This window comes from Falco peregrinus, chromosome 1, assembly GCF_023634155.1.
Source record: "Falco peregrinus isolate bFalPer1 chromosome 1, bFalPer1.pri, whole genome shotgun sequence".
In the NCBI taxonomy this organism is placed as follows: domain Eukaryota; kingdom Metazoa; phylum Chordata; class Aves; order Falconiformes; family Falconidae; genus Falco; species Falco peregrinus.
In genome coordinates, this window is record NC_073721.1 from 16,120,338 (window position 1) to 16,136,189 (window position 15,852).

Below are 15,852 nucleotides of genomic sequence, written 5' to 3' on the forward strand. Positions count from 1 at the left end.
GCTAAAGTTACATCTGAAAACAACTTGATTCTGCATCAGCTGACCTTTTGCAAACAAAGCAAAAGACTGTCTTGTGTCACTGTGGTAAGTGCTACTGCTGTGAAGACACATCTCTGATGATTCCTCTCCAAACCATGCCAGTAAACGGCTTGGTAAGACACATGGAAGGTGGAGAATTACCTCAACATAAAAACAAGGATAGCAAGAGTGCAGGGGAAAATGTGGGCTTTCATTCAGAACACTTTTGAAACCTTGGACATCTCTGCAGAAGAGGAGCTGCTGGCCCATTCCCGGCTTAGGCGTGGGATGTGAGTGACAGAGGGCACAGATCAAACCAAAGGCAAACCAAGCAACTCTGCAAAGACACCCACCTCACCCTAATCTCACTGAACAAGCTGAATGCAAATACCATTTTACATGAAATCTGCTTGGGTTTTGTTTTTATAGAAATATCATCAATGTTGCCCTTTAAGAAAAAAGAAACAGAAAACAAAACAACCCTAAAGAGATTGGTGGAAGTCTTTAAACACCAGTGACAAACCCCTATCCTCACGGACCCTCTCCAGCAGTGTTTGGAAGCTATATTTCTATGGATTCAATTACACTGAAGTAACTGGTTAAGGGAATTGTAATCACACAGAAAAAGACAAATGCATGTGTTCGTCTGTGTACATACAACACCCACAAGGCTTATGAAATCCATTCACAGCAGAGGAAACACTCTAAGCGTATTTTAAGAGGCTCTGCCAGCAGTCTCACAGCAAGCTCATTCACATTTGTAAGGCACAAGGAAAAAGCTGGGTTTTGCCCATGCTGTATGAACAGATTTTGTTTGGTCTACAGCTCATATTTAAGTTGCAAGTAAATAAATCATCCTGGTTGAATTAGCTGACAAACCACATCCATGGTACTGAGAATAAATATTTCACTGGGACTGAATTAACTCTTTGCAGATTGGTGCTCATGTTTACACATAGCAGAGCTGCATGTATAAAAAAATCAGGATACGTAGGATATTAATCAAATTGTGGTCAAACATGTTTACTTGAAAAAAATAAAAAAGAAAAGGATGCAAAAGGAAAAAAAAAGTGCAGGCCAGTCTTTTTCCCATCTTGCTTTTAGAATTAGTTTGAACGCAATGATATGTTGACATTCTCATTCAAAACCAGATTGGACAGGAGGATAGAGGATAACGAATCCTGACAAGCTGAAATGTAAATTAAGATGTTTTCCTGTCTTTACACATGCAATTTTGTACCTCCCAGGGAAACTGGTACATAATAACCACTTGAGCTTTCTATGAAGTTCCCACCTTATTTGCAGGCTTCGAAAATGCAATAGCACTGAGACTAGATTGTTATTATACAAAGAGGTTACTAGGAGCTGGAAATCGATACGCTAATCATAGCAAAGAGATTGTCATTTTGCAATATTTTGGAGGGATTTTGCATCAAATGAAACCTCATGGGACAATATCAACAAATGCCTGCTTGGCATCACATAATGCCTAAGCTGAACTGAACATGATACTTCCAAAATTGAAGCACACACTCTAGTTTAAGGAAAGAAAAACATGTCATGCTATAAAACTATAGCAAATATTTCCACAGGTCCTTCCAGCCACATCCCCCTCTCTCCCTTAAGCTGTCAGGAACTGTTCTCAAAGCTCCTGGAGGACTGTGATTATTAAACTAAACACCACACAGTAGAACACAAGCTGCATCTCACTCTCCATACTCCCATTTTAAAGGATGGCAGTAGAAACATTAACTATTCCACCTTCAGTAGCATTCAAATATGTTTCTCTGCGTCACAGAAAAATAGTGGAAAACACATTCCTTTTGTCATTCTCCTTTCACACTTCTGTCTGTGAAAAATAAAAAAGGATTGATCTTTGCTGCAAGTCCTATTAATCGTTCACCCTGTCATCCATAGTATAATCTATTTATGCAACTTTTCTAAAACTGTATGGAACAATCTTTTCCAATGAGCAACAGGTGAATTAATGACCTACTGGTTCTTGTTACACCACATTTCAGACAATTAGAGGTACTGGCTGAGTGTTTAGCTGAAATAAGCCTTCCCCTGCACAAGGGGCATATGCATAAAAAATTCTGAAGGGAGCCAAAGGGTTATATTATTATATGATCCTTCAACAATCAGAAACATGGGGCACTTGTAGGTGTAGCCTTGAGCAGTTTGGCATAAAATATGCCTTTTACTGTACTGCAAGATTTGACTCAGCTATGAGTAGACTGTAGTTTAAAGTACAGAGGTTATTTAAAATGATTTGCTATAAATGTGAACATTCATAGTTCATAGATTTCCAATCTCTTTTTTAAATGCTAAAATAGATGAAATACCAAATAGTTTTAAATGAAACATTAGTACCTTGCAAAACAATGAAGTACCTCATCAGTGCTCACAATCAGGAAATTTTACAACTGGAATTCTATTTATAAAAGAGTTTCTTTAGATTTTCCAGTTATTTTCTGCATTAACAGACTGGCAGAAAAAACACTGACAGAATGGTAGGTTTCCAGAACCTCATTTTAAAGTTAATCAGGGTACAGCAAACCCGATTCTACACAGGTTCAGTTCTGCTAACATCACAAATGAATCACTGTGTTTATATGCATAATCCCACAAGATCTCAAGTTATTCACGTCCTCCTTGGCGTTTGCAGGATTAGAATCTAAGTATCTTGCTTCTCCCCTCTCCAGTCCTGTCAGTAAATGTGGGATCAGAGTTCAGAACATGCCTGATTTTGTTCTCTTAATCTCTAGTAATCTTCTCAGTGACACAGTATCTGTTGCAGAATATCAGAAGGACACATCAAAGAGGAACAGTTAGTGGAAATGTTAAGTTTACAGCCATATTTATCAAAGTAGTATCCTGCCAAAACAGTATCTATTCACATACTCAAGTAGCACCACATACTAAGGGCAATGTAACTTCCCTCACTCACAAAGTTTATTTACAAATGGTACAGGTTGTGTAGCCCAGATGTGTAGCTACTTTAGCTCCCAAAACAAAATTCTGGGTAATTCACAACTCTGAAAACACAGCTAATACAGTGCTGTGTACAAACTGGGGTTTGTACAAACAGCCATACGGAGTTTTACAGTGTGAAAATTTAAGTGCTGGATTCAATCAATGGAATCCCTCTTCAGCAGTTCTAAAGGGTAGAGAATAGAAAAGACTGTCATCCTTTGAAATAACTTGTTTCATCAGGTAGCACAGACAGAAAGAAAACAGTGTGACAGTACATTTTGGCAACATGGAATCCAAACCTGGAGAAGACACTCTCCAAAGGGTGTTTCCAGCTGGAAAAAATATCTGTCTATGGAAGTTTGATCATCTGCAGTGACTGAAACAGGTATCAAAAGGATGTGAAAAAGTTCAAGAAGGTGAAAAATGTGCAAGGAATGAGACCTTGCTCAAATGTCAGTTATGAAAATATCTGTCCAAAATCCATCTTCAGTTCAGTATTTGCCCAACACAGGTAATCTGTTCTCATTATATGTGTATTCAAAAGCCTGTTACTCAGCTGTTCTGCTGCCCGTGCTGCCACAAAGCCAGATCTAATTATCATTAAACAAAACAGAAAGACTATAACTGGCTTCAGTCCCTGTTGAAACTATGCTGAAGTCATATTATACATGCTGGAAAAATCTAGATTACATTGATTTTTTTTTGTTTCTTTCTGTTTTGGTTTGGTTTTTTTAGAATTTCTGGGGTTAACTGATTCACTAGCAGACTCTTGATACTTATAGGAGAAAACCCTTTCCTTTCCTCAGCTTTAAGAAAATACAGAAGAGCCTCACCCTTCATGAAAATGGCTCTGCTCTTAAGGGTTTAGCTGCCCATTCAACATCACAGGCTTATCATAAAATAAATATTTCATTGAGTAAGAATGATATTTCCCAACATCTCTCCTTGTTAGTTGCCTGTTAGGCAATTATATCATATGCTGCTTATACAGGCAGGGAGTGCTGATGTTCAATTTTGTAAAACTACAATCTTATTTCGGGGAATGTTCTTTAACATTTGAAATAGGACAGCAGTTGTTGACAGAGCTTAGCAGGCTGTTCAAGGAAATGTAGCGTAGTAAAACTATGCTGCTTTTTAAATATTTATATCTTTTTAATCCTTGCAGTAGATAATCCTCTTTGCAGCAGGCAGGAATATGAATACCCTTGATTGTTTTTAAGTATTTGCTTTTCAATATTAAGATTTGCAATTTTTTTCTGTCTGAAAATTTTAGAATAGAAATAAAATAGAAATAAAATAGAAATATTACTTAAAATGTTGCTTGGATCAATTTACCTTCCGTAAGCAAAACGCCTGTCTTTGTGGTGGTCCCCAAATGTATCCCATAGCCTGAGAGAAACACTCACTTCATCCACAACATCTCTTGAGCGTTCAAGGACCTAGAACAGAACACACATAACATTCTCTTTCCCTCCACTAAACAAGTACATTTCTAATTTGTTCTGTAAGAAGGTCCAAAGCATTCTAGAACAATAGCCTACCACATATAGTTTTCAGCAAATGCTGTATTTCATAAAACAGGCAGAATATGTATCTTGCTAAAAATAGGTTTGATAAAAAAATTACTTTGGAATAAGAGACTCGGGGAGAGGCATATCAGAACATGGCTGCAGTAGAGACCACACTTAAAATACTTGTGAGCTCATTGCTGCACCCTGACAAAGAAAGACTTGTCAATAAATAATAGTACAAGCTCACAGCATGTGCTCCGTATTTTGTACACCCGCAGTCCTTACCTCTTGGCAGACACGGTACTGATCAATGGCCCAGACAGTTGGTACGTGAGTTGCCAGCAGCTGATACTGAGTCAAGGTTGCATTGCATGCTCTTGCACAAATTAGACGAGTCTTTCCCACAGCATTATCTCCAACCACGACACACTTGATAGTTTCAACGTTGGGTCTTTCGTAGTCCATGTCAGTGTCCATTTATCAAAAACTGTAACAAGACAGTTAAACTTGTTTTCTATTGCTGTGCAAAACCAATGCTATTTAAAATCAGAGCCTTCTACTTCCACTTCTTCAGAGATGTCTGAAGAGAACTAACTTAAGGAATAGCTTGTAGTAAACTGTACCAAAGCAAGCTAGCCGTCCCTTTAAATACTACACAGTTATGTAAATACACAACTATTTTGACCGCAGTCCTTTTATGCTGTTCACATGCTATTTTCACTTTGGTTTCTGTAAACACAAGCCTGTTTGCTGAAGTTAGATCTTGGTGAAACAAGGACAACTAGCACAAACTTACCTCTTGCTAATACTTTTTATGCCAAGGAGGAAAAAAGACTGGACATCAGTGCATGTAACCTGAAGGATACCAGTATAAACCTGCCTTCTGTAATCTTGCCCATTCAGGATTTGATTTAGGGCTGTCCAAAAAATATTGCTAACAGCAAGTCACACAGATGGTTTTAGTTATATGCACACAATAAAACTGACTTGTAAGATGACTCCAGAGATTCTGTTCTCTACAAACCACAACTCCCATTATATCCTGCACGTATCACACACTCTTAATTTTCCAAGGAGTAATTTCTACAGATCATGGACTAAAATGAAACAAAACAGCCCAGTAGGAGCTTGTAAATATACTTATCTATACCTACAAATTATTTCCCACATGACAATGGAAAGTGAAGAGAAGGAGATTTTTGAAGATACTATCCTCTTGGAAAGTTATTATTGAAAAATATTTACTTAAATCTTCTATGGCAACGTCTTGAAAAAATGTCTGGATACAAAAGTAGGCTGGAAAAACAGATATTTGGAAAACTAAAAACAACTCCTGCATGTTTACTAGTCTGTAATTTTCATATAAAGGAATGTGGTATTTTCATAAAGAGGAATGTGGGATCATAATTTGATTTTGGTTTTCTAATGTCTAGTGGTCTGCTGAGCAATCTGGTGTTTGCCAGAAAACTGTAATCAAAGAGGGAGAAAAGGGAAAACACAAGGCACAAACAAGTTCAGGAAGGCTTGCCTAATAATTACTTCAGCAAGGACACTTCGCAATGTAATTGACAAAACACAGGTCATCATCTGGAGTGATGGTGTCCTTTTTCCTGAGGAGAAAGCACTACAGATAAAGAAACCAAATTATTTGGTTTAATACCTTTTTTAATATTCACATCTCATTCGCACATAAATACAGAATACATATTAACTGTCAGGCTAATTAAGATAATAGATACAAGCTGTTTTGGTGTCCATTTTTCACTGTCAGAGGCCTATGTTCTGATTTAAGAAAAAACATGCTTAGTAATCACTCTATTTTAGCCAAATACTCATTTTAACTGCATTCTTTCTTTAAAGCGATGTAAGGCAAGAAACAAAAATCAGTGTTAGTATTAAAAGTTACCCATTTAGATAAAATTTTGAGCATGGACTGCATGCTAATAGCTATAACGGTTAAGGTACTGCTATGATTTTTATTTATGTGTGGACGGGAGGAGTTAGGGACCACATAGACAGTAAGGTGCAAGGTTAAGTTTATGCCGCTACTGTGTCACACTATACTGTGTGACACACAATGTCACTACTGACTACTGACACACTATATCAATGTTTTCACAGACATTGAATGCTTCTAGAAATGCTACAGCACAGTCTAGCATGCAAGAGTACATTTTAGAGTTGTCCAACACTAGACTGAACCACAGGCCCAGGAACTCTTCATCCTGGCACAAGTACGTGGTTGCACAACTAGAGCTTTGCATTCTGCCAGACGTAGAGCAAATAACATGGCTTCAAACATACATGCACAATATCTACTGCTTGTAAACCTTAATGGCCTTGTGACACCAACCTGCTGTGTTGGCACAGAGGTTTTAGCTGATAAGGAAACAAAGCTATTAAGATACTGCCTTTATCCCTTTATCTGAGTTGCAACCTGCATCCTGAAAGGTTGCTAGTCTTGAGGTAAACGGCTACAGAGACTTCCAGTTATCTGTCTGCAATCCAATCACAGCTACCTGTTGGACGCAAGCTCCCACAAGGCTGATTCCTGGGATGGCCCATGAGCCCTGTACCATCTCCATGAGTCTAAATGCAGGAAGAGAAATGAAAGCTACGTCCTCTCTTCTCCTCCACATCCTTTCCCAGAATATAGTCACAATATAAATAAAAGTACAAAACGAATGTGTTTTTTTCCACATTACAATGAGACATATTTGTACACCATGGCCTAAAGGCAGAACTCTGAATGAGTAGCAAGACCTCAAGAGGTTTCAGTATGTGATCTAAAAAAAGTTTCATTTCAAGTCTGAGAATAAACAGCAACTCCCTGACATAATACGTGGTATTAAATTACTTCATATTTTATTCATGCATGGACTAGACATCACAGATGGAATGTGGAAATGTTTACAAGGCTGGAAAACAAAATGAAGGAGTGTGGCTAGCCAGTGTGTCTGGTCGATTTTAAACTACCAAGCAGAGAGATGCCAAACCAATTTTTCTTACAACCCAATATTCCATTAAAATGCTGTTACACAGATTAGCTGAGGTTTTATGTAACAATCTGATGTAAAAATTCTTCAAAAGTTCTTAAATGGTAGTCCTGCAAGAATGCACTTCAGTCAGTCACAAAACACGTATTAAGTACAGAGTCTGGAAGCTTTTCCAGATTTTTTTGTTTTCCAATTTCCGAGAGGATAAGAAAGCTAGTTTAAAATTAATAGGAAAATCTAAATAAAACTAACAGGAGAAATCAATGCGATTATTGAGAATCCTAGAAGAGGAACACATGAAAATAAAATTTTGAAATTACTATTTTTTTAAATTTTCAATATACTTACTAAATTAAGGCAAAGTTATCACAGAACTCAGACACAGCATACCCAAATGCCCTGATGCAGATCAATGGCAGTCTAATGAAGATACTTCTAGTGTGACTCAATACTGCACAGGACAGAGATTAAAATAAAACTGGGAATAAAAACAAAACTAGAGCTTTGTGGTTATGTTACAGAAAGTTCTTAAATGCACTCCAGTATATAGAGAGTATCTATGTATTAAAAATGCAGATCATTTTAATGTTCACTAGTTTTCAGAAAGGGATTAAAACAGAAATAGCTCCTGAAGAGGCTTGCAGATGGAATCCTGGACATATATTTGGACACCCCAAATAAAAAAAGATGCTAACAATAAATTACAGTATAAAAATTAGCAAAACATGTGGATTAAATGCTTACAAATGTAGCCAGAAGCCTTCTGAAATATGTACAAGTTCTAAAAAATACAGCTACAGTTAGTTTTTTTAAGGTAGCCTCTAGGTTAAGCTTGTGCTAAACCTTTTGTACAATGACACTGATTAAAAATGCTAAACATGTATTTACAAAACATAAATTGAAAAACATAATAATCTAGATTTGAGCTCTGCAAGCCTAGTGACATCTGGGAAGACCAACTGCAACTGAAACAAAACTGCTTAGACAAGACCAAACCAGTGTATATAAAAACTTAATTCAAAAAACACAGCGTAGAATTCCAAGGGCAATGAAAAACTTGCTAAAACCAACCTACAACAGTTTAGTTTACCAACAAAACAGACTAGTGTAAAAAGGAAAGTTACTGAAAGTAGGACCAGTCTCAGAGAGGACACTCAAAAAAAGCCAGAGAAAGACAGAAAGGCCATTAAATGATGAGCATCGAGAAACCTACTGGGGGAACGATCTGATCGAATATGGCTGTTCCCAAAAGAAAGCTGTGAAAGATTCAGCTGCTTAATCCAGTTCTAAAGAAAGGTGAGCAGACGGATGGAAATGAAAAAAAGCCACCTGCAAGAATAACACAGGATCTCAAAAATCTCTTAGGATGTTTCTATTTTTACCTTGTGACCTGTGATTGTTTGCAGATGAAGAGGAGCCAGAGGCAGCCAAAAATCAGGTGATGTGAGTAGACTCAAGATCTAAGATAAAGTAATTTAACTAATTCACTTGACTAGCAGAAAAGAACTATTCCAAATAAAGCTGATTTATTTTCAGAAAAGCATAAGGTTACTGTTCTGAACCATGGCTTGCAGATGATTACGGTCACTGATTTCTTTCTCTGCTGTTTCACCTCAGATTGTTGTAGGGTGCTTGGCTTTTGTTTAGCTTTCCCTCATTGCTGAATGAGTTGTTATTATTATCACTAAAAAACAGTTGTGGTTGCTACAGCATGCAGATCCTTCTGGCTAGTCAGCCTCTGTAATGAAACACTGCCTTTCTAAAGAAATTTTTTCAAAAGATCTGTAGATGAAGCATATCACTTGATTATCTAGTCCACCGGTACACAGATTAAACACAATAGACACACACAATCTCTCACTCTATGTATTAATGTAGGTGTACTCACACACAAAAGATAACCAGATCCTAACCATGAACTCGTCATGTTTTAAGAATGCAGTTTAAGATATTTAAAGCTATAATTGCATTTTTCTCTGCTGGAAAGAAAGTGGATCCCTGTGCAGGATTCAAGAATCCACCCCCATGGATCTCACAGCCTATGCAGCTAACTGCTCATTTTCAGGTATTTTTTCTTTCAGAAATTTCAGAAAATGTTCAGATATTTAAAATCATCATTTAACATATAGAAAATATAACTGAGTTTTTTTTCAAAGAGCAGTACCTAATTATTAACCCTTTTCAACAAAACACCACAAGCAAATCACTAAGAGCGTCTACATTAATCACTGATTATGGAATGATCCTGTAGGCGTTTACTTCTTAGCTCAGTACTTAAACACATCAGTAAGACGGAGATAGCAGCTCTTAGCATGAAAACAAGCATGCTACTTAGTTCTTGTGTTAAGAGCAAACTCTTCAGCTGAAGGTTCAGAGTGATAAGATGTAAGAACCTTGACTGCAAGTTATTCCATGGGGAAAAAAAAAAAAAAATCCAACCTCTCTCAGGTAATCTGACCAAACATGCAAACCAGGAAGTTCCTCCAAAAAAACACCGGCCAACCACAATTGCATCACAATTGTATTAAAGGAATCTAATGAAAAGACACACCAAAACCCACCACCGCTTAATACGAATGGTGTGAGTGGGAATTATTTGAAAAACTCAGGCTACCAGTAAGGTAGTAAGACTATCAACATTTACCCCTGAAAAACACACTCTTTTGAAACTATATGAAAGAGCATTTGTAGGTACTCTACTTTTCAATCTATGCTGGAGATGTATTTTTGAGTATAGTTTTGGAGTCACTCCTTCAGAGGGCCATTACACAATACCATATCAAAAGGAGTATAAAAAATTTTACAAGACTACACAATGCTCTTACCTCTATCCCCAAGTTGCAAAATTACTGCTTGCAACCATGGTAACTGGAAAAGGAGATGCAAAATTCTTCAGGCACTGAAGTCACTATCTCACACTGCAGAATCCCAAGGCACCAGCATGCTGGCAAGGACCAAAGAGCACATGAGCCAGAACAAGCGTGTGAAATGTTCATTCTCAATATATAACCTGCCATGTGTTGCTTCAGAATCTTAATGGATTAACACATACATGTCAGGGGAAAAAGCAGGGGGACTTACTGTTCATTTGTGCAAGAGCACAGAATTCACAGGTAGCTCTGATTTGGGGAAAGGTTAAGGGCCAAAAGGCTATTTAGTGATTGGCTCAATTTAATCAATTAATTTAGGGCCCCACCAAGTATATTGGTGAAATAAATCACAACATGGTATCAAGTAACAGATAAACTATACCAGCTGCTTGAAAGACCATCACAAAACATTTTTTACAAGGTATAAATGAATACTAATATTTTATTAAATTACAGAAGGGACAATGGGGAGATTGCTTTAAAAAGAAAAACTGTTCCTTGCCAGCATCAAAGAACCAGACTGTGACAAAGGGTAATAAGACTCACTAGGTCACCGGGGTACAAAGATGGGCATGATGCATATCAGGCTGGATTCTCATCCAGGATGAAGAGGCATTGCCTTGTTGCCATTATGTGAAGTACTGGCAGTTTACATGGAAAGACTGAAGGAACTGACATGGGAGGAAGAAATTAAAGATTAACCCTGTAATTTATCAACTACTTGCCCTACCTAGCCCATCAACAGAAGACAACAGATACAGCCAACAACTGGGAATTGAAAAAAGCCCTTATGTTCTAAAAATAACCTGATATCAAACATTAGACTCTTGGATCTACCATGGATAGAAAGAGAAGGGTAGCTGACTTAAATGTTGCTCCACTACAGGAGTTGATAAATGAGAGAAACCTGACTGCTGCTGTCCACAAAAGGAAAGCGCAGGTCAGCAGGAATGCCTTTATCTTCCACTAGGGCAGAACCTGTTTCTACCCTTTTTCAGTTGTTTTGGGATAGTTGTGGTGTTCCAGCTTAGAGCCAGTATCAACAAAAAATAAATCCCACAGAACGCTGCTAAAATTTCATACAGGTGGAGAACACAAGTACTGAGGATGTCATCAAGACAGACTCCACTTGGTTTAACCTGAACCAGCTTGTTTCATTACAGTTTTTGGCCAACAAGCATGGGATCTAATCCTGGTTCCTGCCCCTTACTTTGTATTCCCTGCTGGAAGAAAGAAGTTCTCGGAAGCCTCCATTCAGCTGCCATAATCCTTACTCTATCCCTAAAGCTTAAAAGGCAGCAAAAAATTGACCATGGCCACACACAGAAATGAAAGGAGCTGCCTCTAAGGAAGATGTAATGTTGAAGACAGAACAGACATCTCTCTGTTTACCTAGAAAACTTCTCAGTCAAATCATTACTACAACCTTTTTAGAAACTGTAGAGACAGAATAACAATAATTCATGGCTTGTAGTATCAGAAGGCTGTCAGCCTGCTCTTTCTCACCCTGCTTGACTCCAGATTTGTTTGTTTCTAAAGACTAATTAGGACCCTTCATCAAGTCCAACCTACCTCTGCGATGACACATCTTTTGATCACTAAGAATGAGCACTTTCTTAAATGACCAAAAGTCAGAGATACTAGTAAAACACAAATTCTTCCCACATTACTGTATAAAACAGGCTGCCCTGAAGCTCAATAGCTGAGCTTGAGCTGATTCTTCTGAGCCTCCTGAAAATGTGCAGTCCACAAGGACCTGTCTTTGCGTTATACACAGTCTGTCAGACCACATAGAGATCCAAATGCAAAGCTCAGCATTAGACATGAACAATGTCAATTTTCTGACAAGTTCTGGAAGACCTGATTGGCAGAAATCAACAAGCTAATTACTAATTATGTTGAGCAGCTCACATATTATTTTGATTTTTTTTTTTGTGGCATGCCTTGCAATATCCTTTGTTATGAGATCACCTCTCTAGAAATTGATCTATACAGCAGGTGAAGGACATCTAACTGCTTCAGATCTTGTGGGTGAGAATCTGTGATGTTTTCTATACAGGGAGAGAGCCTGCAACACTGCCAACCCTCCCTTCACCAAATTTTCAGTCTACCTCAAGAACCAGCCACAACACAGGGCAGTCCCTTGCGCCTCCTTCTGTTTCTTTCCTGCTGTGCAGAGAAATGTGAGGAAGGCTGACCACACTGGACCCACCTCAAGAAAGAGGGAAATAACCCACTGCTGGTACATGACTGATTTAAAGCTCACATTTGGCCTTTGCAGATGCATTTTGTTAGGATTACCAGATACAACTGGCTGTTCTTTCCATTTACCAGAGATGACCACAGCAGGCGCAGGGGACTGGGCAGTGACCAAGATCTGGCATTGCTGTGGATCATAATCTCTCATATCATCACAAACTGAAATTAACTGTGGCTGACATTAATAAAAGTGGCTGAGAACCAAGTAGCTGAAGAACAGTAAATACCCGTTGATGGTGATAACCATCACCAAACAGCTGGTACTTTTTATAAAGCAGCCACCCATAAAATGCCATTGTGCATTGAGTCCTTAGATTAGACCTCCTTCTGCAACAAAAGATTACACTGCAGAGGCAGATTAATGGTGTACCTCTACTGGTATTTTAGTTCAGATCAAGAACACATTTTTGAAGCAAATAGCTCATGCTTTGGTTCACATCAGGTGCAGCCACAGAGTGCACAAACTGAACTCCTTTCAGACAAATCTGAAGCGAAAAGATGTGCCACCCACCAGTAATGAGCAAACATTCAGTCCATAGGACCAGATTTAAAGGTAATCTGAACACCCTTTGCCCCCGAAACATGTGCAGTGTAGACACTGGGTCCACAGCACCAACTTTTTCATCCCCAGGTCCCCTGCTACTGCATCACATGACCCACTAATGTGGACACATCATCAGATGCTCTGGCTCCTGGTTTGTTATTTGGAACAGGATAACTGGGGCAAAGTTGCAGCTGAATCCTTAGTGACTGCAATGCTCAAGAGTATTTGGGAAAACACATAAAATTTGAGATTAAAGGGGGAAGGATCACTGGAAAAGCCTGATTCAACACTACTGGATTTCATGGTAATAAACTCCATGAAATCCCTGATTTGACTCTTATGTAATTAAAAGCATCAGAAGTTTGTACAGCATTGAACTACTGAACTGGCATAGGTTGTTACTGATTTTACACATTTATAAAGATAGGTGTTGACATTGTATGCTCTGTTTTGTAAGGACATTATTCTGAGCAGTGCTCCCAACAGTACAGAAGGAAAAAACCAAACAATAACCACCAAATGAGGCATTGTCCCAAATTTTGCTGATTTCTGTGGGGAAAATATTTATCAAGTTTTACTAGAGCTACAAAGAAAAATATTCCAAAGACACTAGTGACCTTCTAGCACAGAGAGCTGTTGAATTCACTTTCTGTTCTTGTTTTCCTTCCAAAAGACAGAATCAGGCTCTTGTTTCTTGAACTTTATGTGACATTTCTCATGCATTTTCCTCTTTGTTAATCAGCAATGTTAGAAAGATACTATATGTGATTTTATTCACTCCCGCATGTGGATCATTACAAGGAGAGTGAGACCTCATAATGACAGCAGGTAAAAAAACCCCAAAGACCTAAACACTGACTGGAATAGTAAATACTTCAGGGTGGCAGACCTCAGATAAATGCTACTTTCAGATCTTGGGTCAAGTTCTGCATTTATGTCTCAAATGCAAATTCAGCAACATTAACTGAATTGTGTAGAAGGCAATTAGATGTGGAGTTTACTTGTAATGTCTAGTGCCACAAAGAGACTCATTTGCAAAGAAAAAAAATTAAAAAGGAGAAAGAAATGCCATCTTGTGTCTCTCATGTCAGACAGAAAGGAAGGAACAGAAAAGCAGAATGGTGTAGGATGGGAACCAAAGGGAATCCATATTTTTATTGCACAAACCTACCTTCAGTAACAAAGGGCCTAACTATCACCACACATACTGCAGGCCGCACCAATTCCAGCTCACACACTGTGCCACCATTCACTCCGTCAGCACAAGATTTTGTGCTTTTATGGAAAATCAATCAGTGATCCAAGGGGGCATTCACACCAGTCTGCCTAGTCTTGCTATGAGCTGCCCTGCAAATCTGCTGTACGCAGCAAGGGCTTCTCAGCCTTTCCTTTCCCTCCCTCCCAAGCACATACTTCATTCTACGTTTGTGTACTCTTCTAGCACGACACATGGGAGTAAGGGAGAAGCAAGTTAAACACCTGTTGCTCCTTTCCTACTTCAAGGCTTCTCTGTCCTTTCATCTCCTTCAGCACAGGGCAACATCTGGATGCAGAACTTATGCATTTTTCCAGTCAATAAAATGTATTAGCAAAGAATCAAACATCAGGATTTACTAGTCAAGTGATCAGGGCTTCATCTCAGCCTAATGCTCTACAGGATTTGTGAAGCTTGGAGTTTTAAAAGGGCGGGAATTTTAGAAAGCTCCCCAGAGCTAAGAATTGTTGTTTATTTCTTCTTGGATAAAAATACTTCTACACCTCTGAGCCTGCCCCAGATCTTATGCTCCTTAAGTATTATGTCACTTTAACAAAGAACTCCAGCACAAATATCAAACTTACCAAGTTATTTCCCCCTGTTAATAGCATATAGATACATTGTATACCTTAGACACAGAATCAGGCATACAAATCCAATATGTATATAAAAGAAAAGCATAACCTAATGGGAGAGGATCTTAGAAAACTATTGAAAATAAATCAGTCTGTTCTGTTTCCACGTACTGTGACTCCTTGTCCTGAAATGCAAATACAGCCTGTACAGAGATATGTGCTGTTCAATTGCTACTGACACTGAGCACTCACATGGCAACTCTTTAAACATAGTCCTAACAATGGTGTTTTTCTCCCCACGTGTTTTATTTTTGCCTAGAAAGACCAGCAGCTTAAGAACTCGCCTCAAGCACACTGCACAAATTTCCACCTCAGCTTCTATTACAGATCAAGCTGAACATTTGGCTTTGAATCAGCGGTGTGTCCTGAAATAGTACACAAACTGAGGATGAACAAAGTCATTGAGAATATTCTGGCATCATTTCCTTGCTCTCGCTGTGACCATATGCAGAGTTTCAAGGGCTTTCTTTTATTATTATCATTTATTAAACAAGTATATTGCTGCCTTGAGAAGCCTGAGCAGCGCCTTGACCAAGAGAAGGCAGCTGGGAGCTCTTGGGCTGGTCTGCCTCAGTCCGTCCGGTGACTGATTTCTCTTTCCTCTCGACGTTGGTTGCTACAACACCCACTGAAGGCTAACTGCAGAAATTAAAAGTCCACTAACGCCTGTCTCTACAGCCCCTTTCTAGGGCCCCCAAACAGGTCCCGACACAAACACCTGACAATCTGTGCGCTGGAAGACCCCCCAGCCGCCTCCTGCTGTTGTCACAGCAACCCACAACAGACTC

The 15,852-nt window shown here is 38.7% G+C and overlaps 1 protein-coding gene across 3 annotated transcripts in view; it reads right to left on the reverse strand.

Moving 5' to 3' along the window:
- Nucleotides 1-15,852, reverse strand: part of RHOBTB1 (Rho related BTB domain containing 1) — a 54,688-nt gene that overhangs the window by 20,596 nt on the left and 18,240 nt on the right. For 2 of the 3 annotated variants that reach the window (XM_055811709.1, XM_055811721.1), the window contains exons 3-4: nucleotides 4,791-4,992; nucleotides 4,330-4,433 (exon numbers count right to left, since the gene is read on the reverse strand). In XM_055811709.1, the coding sequence (XP_055667684.1) occupies nucleotides 4,330-4,433; nucleotides 4,791-4,982 (296 nt within the window). In that variant the 5' untranslated portion in view covers nucleotides 4,983-4,992. Of the gene's footprint in view, nucleotides 1-4,329; nucleotides 4,434-4,790; nucleotides 4,993-10,326; nucleotides 10,446-15,852 lie in introns of all 3 variants that reach the window. The other variant, XM_055811717.1, reaches the window with a different exon arrangement.